At 48.7% G+C, this 22,101-nt stretch overlaps 1 protein-coding gene across 1 annotated transcript in view; it reads right to left on the bottom strand.

The window, feature by feature from the left end:
• Positions 1-2,579: 2,579 nt before the first annotated feature.
• Positions 2,580-22,101, bottom strand: part of CBX5 (chromobox 5) — a 66,426-nt gene continuing 46,904 nt past the window's right edge. The window contains 2 exon segments of the mRNA XM_032786707.2: positions 2,580-12,071; positions 20,984-21,081. Of these exon segments, the coding sequence (XP_032642598.2) occupies positions 11,921-12,071; positions 20,984-21,081 (249 nt within the window). The 3' untranslated portion in view covers positions 2,580-11,920.

Raw genomic sequence — 22,101 nt, forward strand, 5'->3', positions numbered from 1 at the left:
CCACAGCCTGTCTGAGATTTCCAGAGGGGTCCTGCACCTCCATTCAAAATGGTTTTTTTAGGGGTCCACAAATGAAAAAAGGTTGAAAATCACTGCACTAGACCCCACTCCCTTCCCAGGGCTGGGGATAGAACCCAGGAGTCCGGGCCTGCACCAGCGTTTGAACAAGGGCTTTGTAGGCACCCGGGGGGTGGGGGGGGCATAGACCCCCATTGGCCACTGCCCTTGGCCAGCCCCCTCCCTTCCCACTCACGCCCAGGGCAGCGCCTCCCGCCTTCCCGGCGCAGGGCGCGACTCGGCCACCAGGTGTCGCTGGAGGACAGGGTTAGGGAGCCCCGGGCCCGCGGGCTGTGTGCAGGAAAGGGGGGCGGGGGGATAATGGAGCCGCCTGCGGGAGGGGCGAGGTGACACGTCTCGGCCACCTAGCACACAGCTAATGAACGGATGGCAGAGAACTCAGGAGTCCTGGCTCCCAGCCTCGTCTCCCTTGACCCTCCTCCGCTCCCCAAGCCGGGGACAGGACCCAGGAGTCCTGGCTCCCAGCCCCTGCAGTTAATGGCATCCTAGCATCTGTGTAAATTGCTCTGTGAAGGAAGCTCTGCCCCAGCCTAATTTGCTTCATCCCTCACAGCCTATCATGCCCCCCCCCTTCCCTGAATTCTCTCCCCTTCTCCACTCCAATTCCCACGCCATGGCCTGCTGCCCCCTCCAATGCCCTGCCTGCTTCCCTCTCCCCCCTTCATCCAAACAGCTCCTGACGTAACCACACAGCTGAGCTCTGACAACCCTCCAGAGTTCTGCCAGCCACCCTCACGGCCCCATCCTCCCTCTGGGCCAGGCTCTGCCCATGCCAGCCACGGCGCTGCCAGCCCCACAGCAGGGCATGGGAGCAGCATGTGGACATGTCTGAACCCACGGACAAGTCCTCGCCAAAGCCATGGCCCACACGCCCACAGAGGCTCTCAGGTGTGCAGGCTGGAGCTCCAGGTAGGACACCCAGCTTCTCTCCCTAGCTCAGAGTGGAATGACGTCCAGTGCCCAGAACTGATGGAGAATGAGGTCAGGACGCCTGGATCCCACTGTAGACTGAGCAAGCTATTCAGTGTCCGTGTTTGGGCAGGGGTCTGAGGGACAGAGGTGCTGGGACCTGCAACCCATGGGCTTTGGGTGCTGGGAGCAATCAGGCCACACAGGACACCCCCAAACTGGGCAGCCCCAGCAGAGGCCACTTGTGAAAGCTGCAGCTTGTCCCGTGTGGCTCCATTCGCTCCCCTGCAGCAGAGCCAACATAGACTCGCCTTCGCAAAGCCGAGTGCTGCCAGCACAGCAGCAAGAACAGAACCCAGGAGTCCTGGCTCCCAGCCCCCCCCTGCTTAAACCACTAGAGTCCACTCCCTGCTCTGCGCTAGGAATGGAACCCAGGAGTCCAGCCAGCCAGGGCCAGGTTCCTCACAGGTACACTGCAAGATGCCCCGAGGCAGGAAGAGTTGCATCAGGTTTAGCACTGATGGGACTGAGCCTGCATGTGGTGGGGGGGGGGGGAAATCACATGGCTCCAGCCCCCTCTAGGGATTACCCCCCATCTAAAGAATTGAAGCTTGCAGTGAAATCATCCTGTCTGGTTACCCAGGGAACCATCCATCTGCAACCCCATGGGACTGACTGCCTGAGTCTATGCCGCAAACTTGCATGGGGGAAGCCGCCCTGATGCTGCTGTAGCGCATCTGGTGAAGACCCTGTAAGCCAACGGGAGAGCTCTCTCATTGGCTTAATGACTCCACCTCCGCGAGAGGCGGTAGCTGGTGGTGGGAGAAGCTCTATACAGGGAGTTGGTCCATGTAACTGCATCGCTCAGGGGTGGATTTTTCACACCCCTGACCAACGTAGTTCTACTGAAGTGCATAGTGTAGACCCAGCCTCAGGGGCTGCCCCATACACCTGGCTGCTGCGTTGACACTGGAACATAGTGACACCACTGGCATTTGGAAGCATGAACTCTTCCACTGCTGACCGTTTAACAGTCACACGAGCTGGCTGTGCTAGGATTGTGGAGCCAGCATGGACACAGAGGGATGACTTTTCCATAGGCCCCTTTTGTGGGTGGCGCCCAAGGGGAGGTGAAAAATCTCAATGGGAAGCCCCCGATGCACACAAGAGAGATGAGGGCAGAATGTGACATGGCGAAGGATAGGGACAGTCCCTTCCCAGGGCAGGGCTGAGGCACATGAGAGGGGGGCCAGGTGTGTGGGAGTTCACCCCATAACTGCCTCCCCTTATATCCCGACAGGACATTAGTCTGCAGGGCTGAGAAACAGCAGCTTGCACCAGCCTTGACTTTATCGCAGGGAAGAATTTCCTGCTCCGACCGTGCCTGAAAGGACACTGGTAGCTCCATTAGTTTCCATGGCTCTAGGGTGCTTTGCACCAGCTCAGAATCTGGCCTGATGTGTCTGTTTCGCCCATGTGACTGAGTGATGCACCAAGAGCAGGGGCTGTGTAGGGGGGTGTCTACGCAGGACAATTATATCCACACACACGGAGACAAGAGCAGGGGAGGAAAAACCACACAGGATCCTGTATTGAAAAGTAACCATTTATTAGAACCAATACAAGAGTATGAAAGAGTGCGAAGGGACAGGGAGGCCTTTGTAACATGTCAGTCTCATGATGGGAAAAAAATCCCTATTTTAAAAACATCACCATTTAAAAAAAAGCGTTAACATACATCAGCGGAGAGACAGGCTACACTACCGAACATCACACGATAGAGGGGAGAGCCATGAGCCACATGCCGGCTCCGACAGACACTTTGCGCCACACAGTAGCGCCTGGCTACGGTCTGCAGGACAGAGTCTCACTCTCTCCTGGCAAGTCAGTTCTAACACAGAAACGGGTTCAAATGCTGCCCACGGCCCCCACACCAACAGCGCTGTGCCACCTACTGCCTAGGCAACGCAGCGGTGACACAGCAAGGAAACAGATACCGCCTGGCACGTGGCGGGAGCAGCCATGGGTCCTTCTCAAGTCTCTGCCAATTGCGCTTGATCCTGCAGCCTTTACTCACACCAAGCAGTGACTGGACAGCTGGCAGGAGAGAGGGTTGGGCCCATAGTTTAAAGTAACACTGTCAAATCATTTAGGACTAAAATGTGTCAGACCTTGAAATGATCCAGCCTGCTGAGCAATAGCTTCTGAACTCTCCAGGGGAGAGTGTGTCATTTTGTCAGAGATGTACTTTTTTAAAATAGGGGTTCATCCCCTGTTAAGGGGAGGGGGAAAACCACCAAAAATGTGAGAGCTGAACCCCTAAAAGCTCAGATTGGCTAGGAAGGAAAGATGCCCCCATATGTATTGGCAGAGCCTAGCCCCTGGAACACTAGAAACTGACAATTAGAAAGTAGCCCTGTATTTTGCTGATTCACCCTTATAAGAGGACGGACTCTACATTTGTTCAAAGGAGGCACCTATGCTACAACGAAACAACTGTGGTGAGAGACTCAACACTAGGCTGAACTAAGGCTCTGTCTTGCCTTTATATGTGGGATCAGAGCAAGTTTTAACCATCAGCAAACCACTAACTGGGGGGCAAGGGGGTCCAATTTATAAGAGGAGGAAGACCATTGTCATGTTCCAGCTTAGAGAGGCTCAGCTGTGATCCCAGATAAAATTAGAACATCTGTGACAAAAATTCATGTGTTTAATTAAAACATAATTAATTTCCCCTCTTCACTTGCAAGTTACGAGTCCTTGCAAGCGGCAGTCTCCATGGAACAGAGAGAGAGGACAGACTGGAACTCGACTCTCTAAAAATTAATTGTTGCCTTTAAACGCAGGCCGGATCCAACCTTTAGCGCAAAAGACTTGAAATTGTTGGCAAGCAGCTTTGAGAACTGACTCGGCCTAAAAAGTGTCCACACAGAAGTGCTCAGTATATAAAAGAAATATTTTTAAAAAACACACTAGTTACAAAGCTGGCCAGAGACCACGCCCGTATCTCAGAATGACCCTTCCCCAGATCCCTTCTATGTAACAACGACAAAAGAAATTTGACAAAAAGTTAGCGTTCTGCTTTGCCATAAAAACCACCATCAACACCGGGAACAGCAACTCGAGGGAGGGAGGGGATTGGCCAAGGGGACCGTTTTCCACGAAGGGGAGTGTGGACACGATACGTGTCGGAGGACTGCCCAGTGCAGCAGGGCTAGGGAGCACTGAGTTGGCACATGGAGTTCTAGCTGCCTTGACTGCACTGGCTTACAGCTGCTTACAATGGATTAAAATAAAGAGCAAGAGGGCTCAGAAAAGCACGTCACCCACCACACTCCTGGACTGTGTGTGCTCCTGGACCCACTGCCCTGGTGTGAGACCGAGTCCCCCTCAAAATGCCATTTTTAAACAGGTGCAGCAGCTGTGGCCTGTCCCCCAGCTTCACTGAAAACCAGGTCTTCTGCAGCCCCACCCGACCAATGTTTGAAAGTGGGTCTTGTTCAGTGACAAGTGCACGTCAGGCGACCAGGAGCCTCAACCTGGGCCTTGGCAGATACGGAAGAGTGACTTCCATCTGCAGTGCAGCTTCCTTACTGGGGGTGTCCCCACCCCCAGCCATTCCTCTCGCTCCTTTGCCTTTGGTCAGGTTTGTCTGAGCGGGGGAAAGGGGGATTTAGGAGTCAAGATTAAATGCTTTTCAGTTCCCCTTTGTGTCTGAAAATGACCCTGGTCACACACACACCCCCGACTACAAACGGAGCGTTGAAATGGCAGCTGGCTGGGCAATCACTTTGACCTCCCTAGCTAGCATCAGCCTTCAACTTGATAACTATGTGCAACAAGAGGATCGCAATCCTGGTGTCCATTCCCCTACCCCAAACCTAGCACACACACGGAGGAATCAGACCGCATGTGACACTGGGAGGCATGCAGTCCATACTGCATTCTCGGGGCTTCCTACAGCCTTGTCTTAGCCTTTCCACTTCTCTCCCCACAGATGATGGGTTAGCAGAAGAGCAGCTCCCACTGAGCAATACACAGGATTGTGGAGAGAGGAAAACAGCAACACTTTGTACTTTAAAAATGCATCTGTGGATGGTAAATATTTGGTTATGCCACAGATGGCTAAGCAATCACTGCAGGTATCCTTTCGTCTGATGCCCTGGTGCTTTCTGCCAGCAGGCGGCTGCCTACACAGATCTGGTCAGAAGAAGCCTCATTAGCAGCTGCAATCATTAAAAAAGGCAGAGAGAAGAGGGTTTACACAGCAAAGAAAGGACAGAGTAATAGACGTGTGGGGGACATGACAGGGGGCTGAGGGCTCAACACTCCCAACCCAGTCTCACTCCTCACCCCAAATTCCTTATAGAAAGGGACTTGGAGCTCGTCTACATGAACTGATTTTGCAGAACCAGTGTGAACACCTATGTGGACAATTATCTCAGGTTGGCTTTAGCCAATTCCTAACAAGCTAATAAGTGCATCCACACAGCCTTTCGCATGAGTTTAATGCAGTTAGTCTGAAACCGCACTGTTACAGGCAGCTTGCTCACAGACACTGAGCTGTTTTCTTGAGTGAGGAACACAATTTGAGAGGGCTGTTTGCGATGAATGGGGCCAAGGAAAAGGGTTGGGTTTTGATTCCCAATAGATGCCAGAAGAAAAATGTCTCCTCTTTCAGACGGTACATGCCATTCCAGGAACTGAGTTTGGCGCTTAACCTTCTGCCCCGAACACCCTGTGAGAAGAGGATTAGGACCAGAGTACTGCTCACAACTAGACGTGTAGACTGGGACGCAAAATAAGCAATGCCCGCAGAGCTTTTCAGTCTAGCATTAAGTATTTGGTTTCAGCCACAAACACTGTAAACCTCCCCCCGGACCTGCTCAGTTTGCTAAGGGGTTTCTGACATCACTTCTTTACCTACCCCCTTACTCCCATGCCAGCTGCTGCATCTACTTTTCGAGCAATACCGACAGCAGAAATCAGCAAAAGAAAATCTAGCCAGAAGGGAAGGTGGCTGACCACCAGCAGAGAAGCTTCCTCTCTGCAACAGGAAAAGCAGCAAGACCAAGCATTGAAGAGCAGTTAAAAAGGAGTAACTGGGGAGGTATCTGGGGCAGACTCGACAGGCAGAGATCTGTCTGGCGCACGAGCTTGCAGGCTAGTCCACGGTAGCCCTAGCAGGAGATGACACCACATACTACACTGCCTGAGGCTGCAACCAACACAATCTATTACTGTCTAGAAGACACTTGGAATGCTGAAGCAACTTAAGAACCATTTTGCATCTCCCATAAAAGCATAATTCAGGCTGGAAGGGAGAAGACGTAAGAGCTACCCTCAAGACTGACTGATAAAATAGAGCCCTGACGTACCAAGCCTGCTGGGCTCTAATCTGATTCATATCAGGCTTTTTATCCAGAGGCGTTTTGCTGCTTCTAGTAGAACACGCAGCGCAGCTAAAATGAGAGTCCAACAGGCTCACGGGGAGTATTTGCAACCAGCTCTGATCACAACCAGGGTTCCCTCTAATTTTTCCTACACATGTACAGAATGAATTTTGTTATGTGCACCAATATGGAGGTGATGTTGCACCATATTGGTGCATATAACAAAATTCATGTTGTGAGGGTAGGGGAGAGGGTTTCGGAGTGTGGGAGGGAGCTCAGGGCTGGGGCTGAGTGTGAGGTCTCTGGCTGGGGGTGCGGGCTCTGGGGACAAGCAATTTGGGGTGCAGGCTGCCTTGGGGCTATGAAGGGTGAGAGAACTCCCCTCAGCTCTCTCTCTCCCTGCAGCAGCACCTGTGCTGGAGAGGATAGGTGCCTTTCCCCACCACAGCAGCTCCAGTGCTGGGGCCACAGGATAGGCATCTCTTCCCTGTCCATGGCAGGTCCTGGGCGGCAGTGGCTGTGGGCTCCTTTCCACCTCCCGCCCCGTCACTGGCAGGCAGCTGACGGTAGTATCCAGGCTGGGCTGGGTTGGGGCCGGGTGCTGTGGCAGGTCCAGGGCTGTGGAAGAGGCATCTCTCCCCACCACAGACCTGAGAGCCTGCATGGCTCTTAATAGGCTGCTGTGCAGCCACGCAGCTTAGAGGGAACTTAGATCAGAACACAATCAATGGTGGATTTCACTTAGATTCGCTTCCAGAAAGCAAAGAAAGAAGGTCTGTGCAGGAGGAAGGGGCCTGTCTTCTGCTAACAGTGTCTGTCCTCTGTGTGCTGAGATCAAGCTCCGTGTTCTATAGCATTTCACACTGGCTCAGAGATCACCAGCAGGCTTATCCACTCCCACGCATTTATCCACTCCCATCTGCACCAGACAGTGAGGCACAGAAAGAGCATTAAGCCATCTTAACTTGCAACTCCTGCAGTGGTTTTCAACCTTTCCAGACTACTGTACCCCTTTCAAAGGGTTGCTTTCAGCCCCATGCGGCAGAACTTTGGCTTTAGCAGGTCTCTGTTTCGCAGCTCTCCTGCTTGTCACCCCTTTAATGCCGGCCCTGCACTTGCAATCCCCCATAACCCATCCTGTCACACCCAGCTTGAGAAACAAGGATCTAGTATATACAGCAGTATAAACAAGTCATTGTCTGTATGAAATTTTAGTTTGTACTGACTTCGCTGGTGCTTTTTATGTAGCCTGTTGTAAAACCAGGCAAATATCTAGTTGACTTGCCCCCAGGAGACCTCTGCGTACCCCCGGGGTACGTGTACCCGACTGAGAAGCACTGCTGTAGAGCAGCTGCCTTGCTCCCTCTGCGTTTGGTGCAGAGGTCTGTAGGAGGTTGGAGGCTGCGGGGAGAGGAAGAGGAGAACAGAGCTAGCAAAAATCAAGACTCCAGCAATTCATGGGCAGGCTAGCGGACTGCCTTCAGAGAAAAGAAATCCATGCAGAGGCAGGGATAAAGTTTGCCTGCTGGAACGGCTGGAGAGGAAGGGGAAGAACAAGGAGCTTGTGATGCTGGGGGAATGGGGGCCAGAGAAGAAGCAGCAGCCACAGGTTGACATGCCAGAAGCCTTTTCTATACCTGAGCCAATACCTGAACTCAGTGCACCAAGTGGTACAGACTGCAGCCAGGCTATGCTCTTGTATCCAGCCCTGTAAAAGCTTCCTTCAATATCCCTACCTCCCACCACATTACAGGTGGGGAAGCCCCTAAACTAATGCAGTTGAAAAGTAGCCAGCTGCTGCCATTACCTATAGTATCAAATACACCCTAGAGCAATTCACATACTAGCGTCAACGTTTAATAACATGCCACACAGCAATGAGCCCATGCTACCCAGCTCTGATCCAAAAACAGATGCGTCAGGCTCAGCCCTAAACCTATGCAAATCCTAACCAAGTCAGAATGACGGGGACTTCCCAAACTCCTCCCAAAGCATCATCACCACATGCCCTGGCTCTGGGAGCTCGCTCTGACTAGCCCAAGATCACTAAAACCAAATTAAAAAGTGTCATAAACCCATCAAAACAGACTCAGGCCTTGGCTATACTTGAGAATTACAGCGCTGTAACTTACTCCCCGTCCACACTGGCAAGGCACATACAGTGCTGTGTCTCCCTGGCTACAGCGCTGGTTGTACTCCACCTCGACAAGAAGAATAAAGAGAACAGCACTGCAAGTGCCAGTGTAAACAGTGATTAATCTTACTATGCTGTAACTGACCTCCGGAACCTTCCCATAATGCTTTTAAGTAAAGATAACACACTTTGTTTTGTTGTGATGCCTCTGTTTGTTTTGTTGAGAACTCGGGGCTCCCAGAGTTCCTTATCTAAAAACACTGTTTGCAGTGAATGAGCAAAGGCAGGCAGGGGGATCCCTTTGGAATGTCCACAGCTAGTGTTTGCTTGAGGAGAGAAGCAGCGCAGTGGGCAGGGTGTGGGGGTGTGTGTCCGTTTTGGAGCAGACCGTTTGCGGTCTGTGAGGAAAAAAAAAACAAAGAACGCTATTTGCATTTAGTGAATGAGAGAGGGGTGGGGGAAGGGGTCGGAACTTGCAAGGCAAGGAGCTGACACAGTGTCAGCTCCAAAAATCCACTCTCTGTCTCCCCCACACTCCCTGTCACACTCCACCCCACCTCACCCCCTTTTGAAAAGCATGTTGCAGCCACTTGAACGCTGGGATAACTGCCCATAATGCACCACTCCCAACACCACTGCAAATGCTGCAAATGTGGCCATGACAGTGCGCTGGTAGCTGTCAGCATGGCCACATTGCAGCGCTTTCCCTACACAGCTGTATGAAGACAGCCAACTCCCAGTGCTGTACAGTTGCAAGTGTAGCCATGCCCTGAATCTCTGTGGCTTGTGCTGGTGCCAGAGGTACCTGTGCAAGTCCCACAGTTATAGGAACAAGAGGCTGTAAGAACACAGATGCTTAATAATGAGCAAAGTCAGCTACCAAGATGCCGGGAAAGCTGCTAAGCAGAAGCCTTGGAAGGGTCCCAGGGCCAGGAACACTGCCCAGCACATTTTAGAAGTGTGCAGCATTAGGCACATCAGCATTTCTACTTGGTGTGCTGGCAGCTGCAGCTTTGCTGGCCTGCTTGACAGTGTGGCTCAGAAGGCAGATTTTTTTTTTATTTTAAATCACTCTCAACACCAGCCAGGATGATGCAACTAGAAATACTGATCCTGCCAATGGGAACTTTCAAAGCAATGGCCATGCTAACCCTTTGCCGGCACATACCTCCAAAAGGCACTGGAGATGATGGCAGGTGTGCCAATGAAGCGGGAATACCACTTAGTGAAATGCGCTCAACTACAAGTCATGTTAGAGAGAGAGTGAAATCCTGGTCCCACAGAAGTCAATGAGAGCTCTGCCATTGATTTCTAGGGTGCCTGGATTTTCCCCACAGCATCTGAACTGCTTGTATGCAGAATTCATCCAACAGTGCGAACATTATATTGAATGAGCTTGTGAAGCGAGACAGACAGACCAACAAAGAGGCTGAGAACAAACTGGGTCACATGCTCTAGAAAATGCAAACAAGCAAAACTCTATGCTCATGGCACAAAACTAACCAGAGTCCAAGGGCCAGGAAGGGAGTCATCACTGATAAAACTCCCTCTGCAACCAGTCTGCACATATCCCCCAATGCCATTCAAGATTTCGAAGCTCACTATAAAGGGAGAGAATCAGGGTAGCAAAGGGGTGGGAATGAGGGGAGATAAACAAGAACAGGACCAGGCCTTTGGATTGAGGAAAGTCAGGATGCAACAATGATATTTTCATTCCAGAGAATAAACCCACAACCCCTTTCCAATTCATCCACTTGCAGGTTTCCACTTTATGCAATAAGCCTTTCCAAGCCACAGTGAAGGCCACAAACCCAACTAGCGTTCATTCTTGCAGGAGCTTTGCACAGGGAACAAGTCAACCAGAAACCAATGTCAATACCGCAATACCATAATTGTATTACTTCTAGTCATTAAGGAGGACTCAGTCTGCACTATTAGGAGGGGGGGAGCCTAAGACGTCCGTCAGTTCCTGCAGGCAAGGAGAGCCCAAGTCCAGCTAAACTACACAGTACATAGGATCAGCATGAAGTGTGTACGTGATGCTGGAAAGCAAAAGGGGGCTGTGCTGAGATGCTAAGGAGCAGACCTTGCAACCAGCCCTGGGCCAGTTCTCAACTCCGGCATCACCATACTCAGGGAGGGAAAGGAAAAGGAGCCCTTGAAAGCAGTGCCTAATGCTGTAGCAGCTCAGTTCTGCACCATCTTACTGTGCTGCCTGCTCTCTTGGGCAGCAGAGCGATTGTCCCAGAGACCCATGCCTAGCAAAACGAGCACTCACCCTCTGGGAACAGCAATGCCCTCTCTGCTCCACTGGCAGGTCCTAGAGCCTGGGGCATATGTTCCAGGGAGAAGTGCTGTGCACACCAGACCAGATCAGCTGTCTGCATTTCCAAGAGAGAGCTCATGGGGGAGGGGAGGAGAGGCCCTCAAGGGGAAAGCTACTTTGGTAACACAATGCTTGTGGCCTTTTGAAGCAACAGCCAATGACAGACATGGATCAGGCACCTTGACACAAAGCCAGGCCACCTGATATGCTCACTCCTGTGGAAATACGCAGCCCAAATGAGAAACGAATGTATACATACATACATATTGCATAAGATCATACAGAAGCAGTGGCACGCCTCCACCTGCACCCGACGGGACAAACAATCACATTTAAAGTTCAGAAGGTTCTGCTTTCCCCACCTCCCACACATTAGACTCCTAGAGGAAGGGGGCTCACTCTGCCTCTGGGAACCAATACTAATGCAGGCTGGGCTTCCAAAGAAAACACAGTTCGCCTGGAATCCATCCTAGGCACGAGACAGGCTGGAAGGCATCACAACCCAGGACAACTGGTGTCCCCCGGGATGGAGTCCAGATGCACAGTCCCAACAAGACTTTGCCAGTTATGTAACAACACACAGCCCCGGCATACCAAGGCCCTGGTAATGATCTCAGGATGTTGCCCTGTGTAGCGCTAGCAGGAGGGACGGGATGGATTTCCCAAATGCAGACAACTCCTATCGCTTTCCCAGCCAACAGCCATTTGTGTACCTGGACAGGGTAACTCCACTTAGTTCTGGTTAGAAAGGGCATCGCTGCCACTCTTGGCATTTAAAGCGGCAAAAAGGGACCGAACCAAAGGGAACCAACAACTCTCTAAACCCCTGGAGGCTCTAAGAGGATGTGACAAGTGAAAACCGTTTTCTGGAGGGGCGGGGGGGGGAGAGAGGAGGACACACAGCACATAAATCTCATGGGTTTCACTAGAGATGAAGCTGAACATGAAGCAAACCATTTATGTTATGACTGAAGCAATAACACGGTTTCTCCTGGGAGCACAGTAATAAGCACATTTCAATGGATGTGGTCGGGGCAGGGGGATGTGTATGTACAGCTAAGGATGGCCCAGGATGGCTCTTTAGCTTTTCGCTGCTTCTCTCTCTTTGTTTTCCGTGTCCTCTGGATACGCGTGCCAGGTCAGTCTCTCCTCATAAAACGCTATCACAATCTGCGGGCATTTCACATTGGCTTCCTTTGCTAGGACCAGGTCTGCTTCATCTGTGTCTTTCCTGAAGATTCAAAGAGAGAGTATTACTATCCTTGTTAGCTCCGGGCTCCCACTGGCCAGTTTTCAACATTACATTAGAACCTCAGCGTTACAAACACCTCGGGAATGGGGGTAGTTCTCTGAAACTCTGAAATGTTCATAATTCTCAACAAAACATTACGGTTGTTCTTTCAGAAGTTGACAACTGAACACTGACTTAATACAGTTTTGAAACTTTATGATGCAGAAGAAAAATGCTGCTTTTAACCATCTTGATTTAAATGAAACAAGAAGAGTTTCCTTAGCTTGTCAAACCTTTTTTTTTTTTTTTTTTTTAACTTTCCCATTATATTTCTAGTAGTTTATGTTTAACACAGCACTGTACTGTGTTTGCTTTTATTTTCCATCTCTGCTGTTGTCTGACTGTGTACTTCCAGTTCCAAAGGAGATGTGTGGTTTGTAACTCTGGTGTTCGTAACTCTGAGGTGCTACTGTTAACAGGACTATAAAACTCTGCTGTGAGCAAGTGAGCACACGCATGCACACAGATACCTCCCTCCTTCACAGGATGTGTGTCTGTCTCTTTATGTCAGGGGTGGCCAATCCGTGTCTCTGGAGTTGCATGCGGCTCTTCAGAAGTTAGTATGTGGCTCCTTGCATAGGGGCTGACTCTGGAGCTGGAGCTACAGGTGCCGACTTTCCACTGCTCAGCCCCAGGCCTTGCCCCCACTCCACCCCTTACCCCAAGGCCCCAACCCCTTCCTGCCCCCTCCCCTGAGCCTGCTGCACCGTGCTCCTCCCCCATCCATCCCAGAGGCATGGGGAGGGAGGGGGAGGTGCTGATCGGCTGCCGGTGGGTGGTAGGCGCTGGGAGCGGGCAGGGGGGTGGGGAGGGGATGATGAGGGGCTGCTGGCATATTCCTGTGGCTCTTTGGCAATGGACATTGGCAAATTCTGGCTCCTTCTCAGGCTCAGGTTGGCCACCCCTGCTTTATGTCTATATATGGCCCTTCTCACCACAATCCCTGAGCACTTCTCAGCCACGAATGGGTGTGATCGCCACAGCAGCCTTGTAAGGAAGGGAAGCATCGTCCCTATTTCACAGATGGGAACCAGTGGGGCAGGGAGGCTAAATGACTTGCCCAAGGACACAAAGGGAGTCCGTGGCTGCACCAGTAACTGAACCCAGGTCTCCTAGATTATCCTTCTCACTTGGGAGTGCAGATTAGTTTTGGACAGTGCCTTGAAGTACACAGCACTGTGAATGTAGCTCATGGAAACAACTTCAATCAGATGTCAATGCTAGACTATTAAGCAGCTTCTGTTTCTATGGCAGGGGTAGGCAACCTATGGCACAGGTGCCGAAGGCGGCACGCGAGCTGATTTTCAGCAGTACTCACACTGCCCAGGTCCTGGCCACCGGTCTGGGGGCTCTGCATTTTAATTTAATTTTAAATGAAGCTTCTTAAACATTTTAAAAACCTTATTTACATACAACGATAGTTTAGTTATATATTAAAGACTTATAGAAAGAGACCTTCTAAAAACATTAAAATTATTACTGGCATGTGAAACCTTAAATCAGAGTGAATAAATGAAGACTCTGCATTTCTGAAAGGCTGCCGACCCCTGTTCTATGGAATGCTCTCCGTTCCCATACCACTTTAGCATGTGACTAAACACGGAGCACCCCAGCTACCATTGATGTAAGCGAGTTACGGCATTCCTTAGGATCTCTCCACAGTCCTGCTCTGGCTTGGGGACCAATACAGCACCCATTAGATGTCTAGCTTTTATGCAGCACATACAGTCGTCTTTGGGGTAGAACAGCCCAACACAACGATACCCGTATACGCAAGGCAAGAAATTTCCTGTTAAACTGTACGTTCACCATAAATGTAAAAGAAGAAGTTACTCACTTTGTGCAGGAACAATGCTTCTTTGAGATGTGTGTCCCTATGGGTGCTCCACTGGAGGTGTGCTTGCGTCCCTGCACTGCTGATCAGAGAACTTTGGTGGCAGTGTCTATTGGGCCCACGCGTGTGCTGTTTCTCCTAATGTTGGGCTATGAGGCTAGTCAGCATGCACAGGCTAACCCCCCTCACTTCCTTCTCTACCGTGGTCATTGATAAGAACTCTGAAGTAGAGGAGAGGGTGGATTATGGAGCACCCACACGTGGATACATCTCAAAGAATTGTTATTACTGCACAGGTGAGTAACTACTACCACTTCAAGTAGCATCCCTATGGGTGTTCCACTGAAGGTCACTCCCGAGCAGTGCCCTTTCTGTAGGGCTGGAACTTCAGAGTCAGGTCAGTTACAGATGACAGTACTATGGAGCTGAAGGTGGCACTGGAGGATGAGTCCCCAGTAATCGCATAATGTTCTGCGAAAGCATGGACTGACACCCATGTGACATTATCCGATTAGAGTATAATAATGCAAATCCTTGTTGCTACCATTGTTATATAATTGCAACAAATCTTATACAAAGTATAACGTAAGGTCAGAAAGGGTTAAGCAGCTCGTAGGCTAAATGATCCAGAACCAACCTCTAGAGCCATGTAGAAAAGTATGCGAATGGTAATTAGGGCCATTCCATGGTAGATAGGCTAGAGCTTTGAAATGCAAACCTATATTGTTAGAAATTAGAGGTGATACTAATTGTATGTTTGTACTCGTATCTTGTTAGATGTTAGCCATGTAAACAGCTCAAAGGGAAATACTAACATTTAAATGAACTGTAAACATAGTGATATCACTGTATTCATCTCTCTTTGAAATGTATAGCAAATCCTCTGAGAATGGTGGAAAATGGGAAACTGCCTTCTGATAATCCATGTAGCTAACTACCAGTGATGCTTAGGAAATAGGTTTACTTTAAAGGCTCCATAACTGCCTATTGTTCGTCTAAGGACTCCGAGCTGCCAAAGAAGACCCGGAACCTGTATAAAAACCCTTTGGGTCCTGATCCTTTCTGTCTCAGATGTGCTTGATGCTTCATGAAGAGGAAGCTTAAGTCAGAAGGCTGAGATCTCCAGTCCTAATCTGGCTCACACTTAATATGAACATTGGACTATAACCTATGGACTAATTCTGAAAGAACTCTTTGCAAATACAAAAGTCACCATCTATACTATGATTCTGATCTCAGAACTGTACTCATGTCTGTATGTACACCGATCTTTTAACCAGTACTCATGCTTTCCTTTTTTAACAAGTTTTAGTTTAGTTAATAAGAATTGAATGTAACCGTATATTTGAGTAAGAGTTGAAATATTCATTAACCTGGGAGGTAATGTGTCCTATCTTTTGGGATTGGTAGAACTGTTTTATATGATGAATAAGATTTTCAGTAATCCTCATCATATTTGACTTGGGTGTCTGGGTGGAGGCTTGAGCTGGGTTGCTTTAAGGGAACTGTGTTGTTGGCTTCTGGGTAACCAGTGAGGTATTACAGAAGCTGTTTTGTGCTGGCTTGGTAAATCTAAGTATTGGAATATCCACCAGCTTTGGGGACTGTCTGCCCCTTTCTTTGCAGTTCACCTTAACTGAGTAACTTCAGCATGGCTCCCCACGACTCCGGTCACAGACCACGTCACACCTCTACAGATCTCTGAGATAAGAACATTCTTGAAAAAGGCAACAGATGAGATTGACCTTGTGGAATGCGTACAAGTGATATCTGAAGGCGTCATACTGTGAACTCGGTAACACTGTCTGATGTAGTTCGAGACTCACTTGGGTTGATACTGGTGAGCCCTTGGATTGGTCCACAATGGAAAGGAAAAGCCTGGGGAACTTTCTGAAAGCTTTCATCCTGCCCAGGTAAAAGGCTAGGGCTCTCCTGCCATTTGGAGTGTGTAATTTAGCCTCCTTGTTGTTTTGGTGACGCTTGGGATAGAAGGTTGAAAGATGAAACAATTGGTTTGTGCAAAACAGAGAGTTTACCTTAGGAATGAATTTTGGATGCAGCCTGAGCATAATCTTGTCCTAAAAGAATACCAAGAAGGGGGGGATGTGCCATCAGAACCACTATTTCTCCTATTCTCCTGGCCGAGGTAATTGCTATCAGGAAGGTTGTTGTCACTGACAGATATGTAAGGAAACAGGTGGGTTCGAAGGGAGGCCTAGTCAGTCCTTTTATTAAATCCCATGTGGGAGTAGGAAGTTGAGGTTGTGGAAGAGGTTTACTATACCTTTGAGGATCCTTTGGTGGTTGCGTGTGACAGTACTGAGTACCCCTCTACTGGATGGTGGAAGGCTGTTACCGCTGCTAGGTGGACTCAGAAAGAACTCAGAGACAGCTCTGATCTTTTTAGGGCCAAAACATAGTCTAAGATGTGTGGAATAGTCGCAGATGTTGGGGAGATTTGTGGTGAAGTATACCAAACCCAAAACCTGAACCATTTTTGGAGTTAAGTACCTTGTGTTTAGGACTTTCTACTGTGTAATAATATCTCTTGCATATCATTCAAACAAGAGCTTTCTAGGTGTTTGAACCAAGGAGCCATCCCTTGAGGCGGAGAACCTCCAAGCTGTGATGTAGGTCCTGGGAGAGGAGGTACGGAGTGACTGGGAGAGGGATTGGCAGGCATGTCACACAATGTGACAGGTAAGGGAACCAGGTGTGTCTCAGCCAAGTAGGAGTGATCAGAACGATGTGTGCTCTGTCTCTCTTTATTTAAAGCAGAACCTTCAAAAGGAAGAAAAGCATAAAGAAGGTCCCCATTCCAGGGGAGGAGGAGAGCATCACCTAGGGAGTGTCGTCCTATCCCTGCTCTGGAGCAGTAGCATGGACATGTCTTGTACAGGTAAGTGGCAAACAAGTCTGTGGTCGGTGTTTCCACCGATCGAACATATCGTGAAGTACTACTGGGTCTAGCTTTCACTTGTAGTCATGTGGGAGTCACATTACATCCATACTCTTCATAGAAATATTTGTTGTGATATGAACATAGCATAATTAAGATATGTTTTATGTAAGATGGGTCATGTGAGGCATCATTGAAAAGGTTTTTATCCATTCAATATGTTTATCCAATTTGTATACATTGTGATTGACTCAAGCCAGTCGGGAATAACAGAGTAGTAGAAGGGAGATATACTGGCCACTGGATAAGCAGTTTTCTGCTCCCTGAGTGACCAGAGCAGGGGCTGTTCCAGACTAATGAGAATACCTAACTCCAATTAACCTGCTAAGAGTCAGGTGAGGCTGTTAAGCCCCTAACTCTAATTAAGGCCCCTCTGATGATATAAAAGGGCTCACTCCAGTCAGGCCAAAGGGAGCCAGAGGAGAGGAAGTGCGTGCAAGGAACTGGGAGCAAGAGGTGTGCAAGAAATCGAGAGTGAGTAGGCACAATGCTGGAGGACTGAGAAATACAAGCGTTATCAGATATCAGGAGGAAGGTCCAGTGGTGAGAACAAGGAAAGTGTTGGGAAGCGGCCATGGAGAAGGAGCCCAGGGAGTTGTAGCTGTCGTGCAACTGTACCAGGAGGCACTCTAGACAGCTGCAGTCCACAGGGCCCTGGGCTGGAATCCGGAGTAGAGTAGAGGGTGGGCCCGGGTTCCCCCCAAAACCTCCCAACTCCTGATTAAACACAGGAGGAATGACCTGGACTGTGGCTTCTACCAGAGGGGAAGGTCTCTGGGCTGTTTCCTGACCCACAGGGTGAATCTGTGAGGCGAGCAAATATGCCAATAAGTGCAGGACCCACCAAGGTAGAGGAGGAACTTTGTCACAACATGTATCATTTCTGTATCTCAAGTTAGGAATACTGACTATGTAACAATTACAACTGTGTGTGTACGTGGGGGAACATCCACTAGATAGTAAGCAATCAGCCTGAATGAGCCATTTAAGGACAAAAGATCTTTGAAGATACTAATCTCCCACCTTCCTGAGAAGCTTCCTGGGATGTTGCTTCAACATTGCAGGGTCATCTGATAACGTCACCTGGTACTGGACACTGCTGGTATTTTTCCAGTGGAAACAAAAGATTCTCACCTTATGTTAATTCTAATTAAGGTTGGGAAGTAAGGCACTCTGGACTCTTCTCCATTGCCTCCCTGTCCAAGAAGGAAGATTGCTAAAAACACCTGAAGGGAAAAGGCAGGGACTGAGTCCACGCTGAGATAAGGGTCCAGGCTGTAAAGAGAAATAACTGGAACTCTAAGCTACAGAAACTCTACAACCTAACTAAAACAATATTTAAGGTGAAAAATTACATTTTGTAACCTGTTTCTTGAGTGTACTAAGTTTGTCTGCGATAGGGACTGCCTCTTTGCAAGAGAGGAGCTTCTTGATGCCTGGTGAGCCGGGCACACCCCACTGGGGGAAGGGTCCCCCAATGAGGGGGGAAATAGCAGGAAAAAAAATTAAAGGTTTTTTTTTTTTATTTTATTTTTAAAAGGGGAAAAATAAGAAAAGAGAAAAAAAACTACAACTAGAACGACAACTAAGAACTAGGACACTGACTAACTATAGAAATGCAAATAGAAGTAATGGTCATAGTGGACTATGAATAACTCTGTCTCTAGCCGGAGCAGTTGAAAAGGCACCGAGGTGGGTTAGCCTACACAGCATAAAGAGAGACAGTGCACGTGTGGACCTAAAGGACACTGCTACTGAAGATCTCCAATCTGCAACACAGGGACGCAAGCACACCTACAGTGAAGCACTCGTAGGGACAATACTCAAAGAACTACTGAATAGTGTGAGCAACAGCTGCCCCAACCTACCATCAAGTAAAACTGCCAGATAAACTCAATTCATGTACTGGATTATAGGAAATTTCATTTCCTGCTCCCCACAATCACCTCCCACCCCGATCAGTGTAATGTTGTCCACTTTGGTCATGTTAAGAACATTAGTTTAGTATCCACCCCTCACCAGGGAGCTATCTGCCTCTCTCATCTACCAACATTTTGCCATCTTCATCTCGTGAGATCACTTGCAGTTTCCACCTCTGTTCATAAACATAGACCGTTTATATAGGATACTTTTATGCACAACTTTTTCCCTGAGTATCAGCATTCCTACACCAGGTGTAATCTATGCTGTGCAACTGAGGTGGCAGGATGAGACCTGTCAATCACCATGTCAGGGGCTGGCTCTACATTAAGGAACACAACCCAGTGAGAAGACATCCAAACCTGAAAGCCCACTTAATTATTAACTTCCCCAATTAAATCCATCTGCAGAACACAGTAGTGTAACTCTTCTACTGACACCATCAGTTTAGGATTAAACAAAGACTGTGAATGGCTAGCCAACTACCAAAGCAGTTTCTTCTCCCTTGGTGTTCACACCTCAACTGCTAGAAGAGGGCCTCACCCTCCCTGACTGATCTAACCTCGTTATCTCCAGACTGATTCTTGCCTGCATATTTATACCTGCCTCTGGAAATGTCACATTACATGCGTCTGAAGAAGTGGGTATTCACCCACGAAAGCTCATGCTCCAATACGTCTGTTAGTCTATAAGGTGCCACAGGACACTGTTGCTTTTTACAGATCCAGACTAACCCGGCTCCCCTCTGATAGTATCTTCTACCGATTTGACCCAAAATGTAGAAGGGTAAAGGTGAATTAGGACAAGCCTGAACAGTCATCAGATATTATCCTGGTTCAAACCCCCAATGCTGGAATGGCAGCAAGAAAATCCCCTGTCTGAGCTCAGAGTGAATGTTTTAGAGGCAAAACTTTTGCTTTCCATTTGTAAAGACAATATCCCAGGACCAGAGGCCTCTGCAGATGTTGCCTTCACTCCTCGTTTGCAGCATCTGGCAAAAGCCTGACAAGATGACCAAGTTGCTGCCTTACACATTTCTTCATACAGCACGTGACTTTTCAGTCTACAATGTAGAAGTGTGCTCACTCTTAATAAGCTTTGATCGTTACATTCCTTTAATACAACATCTTTAGCCACCTGGTAATATATGCATAAGGCGCTTTTTCACCTTTAACTGGTAAGTACAGAACAAAGAGAACTGTTGGATTTCTATACGCACAACAGCTTACCAGAAGATAGACTCAATTAACAGCTGTAAGAACAACACTCAGTGCACGTCACTTTGTCCTTACAATGTTTAGATTTGGTGCACAGTGAGGGAAGAGGACCCTGAGACCTGTGGAACACGCTTTTGCTATGAAAGCTGAGCATAGCCACGGAGTCACTGTGTGAAGTACAAGACTCTGCCTGCTGATGTGAGGGAACTGAGGGAATCTGTTTCTGTTCTGCTGGGTTTCAGGGAAGCCAAAGCAGAGCCAGGGCTCACTCTGTGCTGGACTCTGGGCCAACTAGGGCAGGTGCCACGAGCCAGGAAACTACTTACGGCAGGGCTGGGAACTGGAGCAGGCAAGCGAAACAAAGCTGCAGCCTTCTCCTGCCTAGCAAAGCTGCAGGATTGCTGCACATGAAGCTCTCAGCTCTTTGTCTTTGCAGAGGGTGGGGGAGGGGACACTGGCTGCCTGCTGCGGGAGTCCAGTAAGATGCCAACCCAGCTGAGAAAAGCAAAGGAACCGACAGAGCCAAATGGGAATCTCTTTCAAAGGATTTCCTGTGTGCTGTCACTTGGGGGTGGGGGTGGAGGGAGCAGAGCTGGAAACTGCATAGCTGCTGGTTCCGGCAGGCAGCCTGACCTCTGTTGTGTTCTGGGACAGGGAAGCGAGCCCCAGAACCAGTGAACACCAGGTCAATGACACAGCAGAGGTAAAACCTAAGACAGGAGGGGCAAGCCTGAATGAGAGAGAATGAAGCCACACAAAAGAAAGTGGAGGTGCCTAGCTGCCTTAGTCCTGTTTACTACAGTGGCTCACTTGGGACCATTCCTTCCCTGACTGTGTTAGAAGAGAGCACAGGCCAGAAAACCATCCAAGCTACTAATCTAAAAGGGAAGAGGGAGAGAGGAGGATGACACCCCAGACTTACCATTTCATTAAGAACATTAAATCTCCACAGGAGTCTGTGGCACCGATGATCTTTTCTGGCTCTAATCCTCTTTCAAAGCCCCTGGCAATATCGTTGCTCTGGCAAGGAGAGAATGGGTTGAAAAAAAAAATTATAACGATGTATATTATCTTTGGCTGTTTCTTTACATCCTGACAATTTAGAACAAAGCAGGCTTAAAAGGGCACCGCCAACCCTCTGACATGTAGAAATATGGTGGGGTTATAAACAGGTGGGTTAACTTCTCCAAGTCATTATTTGGAATCTACAATTCAGAAGTCAATAGAATCAATAATAATGAACATGGAGAGAGGGGAAAACAAGGAAATCCATAAAGACAAGCCACCACTTTAGTGAAGTCAGTTTAAATATACAGCTGGTGAGAAGTTCTGGACTGATAAGAGACATCCGCAGAGATCAAAGTCTGCTCTCCCCAGAAGAGGTGTGGTTCTGGCGACAGTGATGCTAGCTTCTCAAGCCTACCACCAACTCCAAAGGAAGAGGAGAGTTTAAATCTCTCCATGAGGTCTCTGGACTGAGGCTGCCAACAATGGGACAATTCGTGCATTTTTACTGAGAGTTTGAGATGGGGCTTGTGAGCGTGGGAGGGAGGCGGGGGTGATGCAGCTCCTTGCACATACCATCTAATGGCTGTTAGGGTGGCTTGACAGCTTTCAGTCACCACAGGCCATAATGTCTGGGGTGAGGTTTCTCTATTTCATTGCAGCAACACACGGTATTCTTAGACACGCATGTTTGCTGCTTGCCATGCTGTACAACAGATGCTGTTATGCAGATCAAGAGGCAAACAAAGAGGCAGCCAGCTTGGCTTTGGATGCACTAAAAACATTTGCCAAATGAAAAAACGTTCAGAGGGTAATGAGAGAATACAGACCGAAACAAAAACTGGCTACTTAACTAGTGACCAGGAGACCCATTGGGAATGCACCAATTTCGTGAATCAGTAAACAAATAAAATACAAAAAAAATCTAAGCTACTGCATCACAATTTGCACTGCAATTTGGAGACAACAGGTGTTTAGTTTTTATATTAGAGATAGGTCTAAACCAGGGATCAGCAACCTCTGGCACACAGCCTG

Source organism: Chelonoidis abingdonii, chromosome 26, assembly GCF_003597395.2.
Source record: "Chelonoidis abingdonii isolate Lonesome George chromosome 26, CheloAbing_2.0, whole genome shotgun sequence".
NCBI lineage: Eukaryota > Metazoa > Chordata > Testudines > Testudinidae > Chelonoidis > Chelonoidis abingdonii.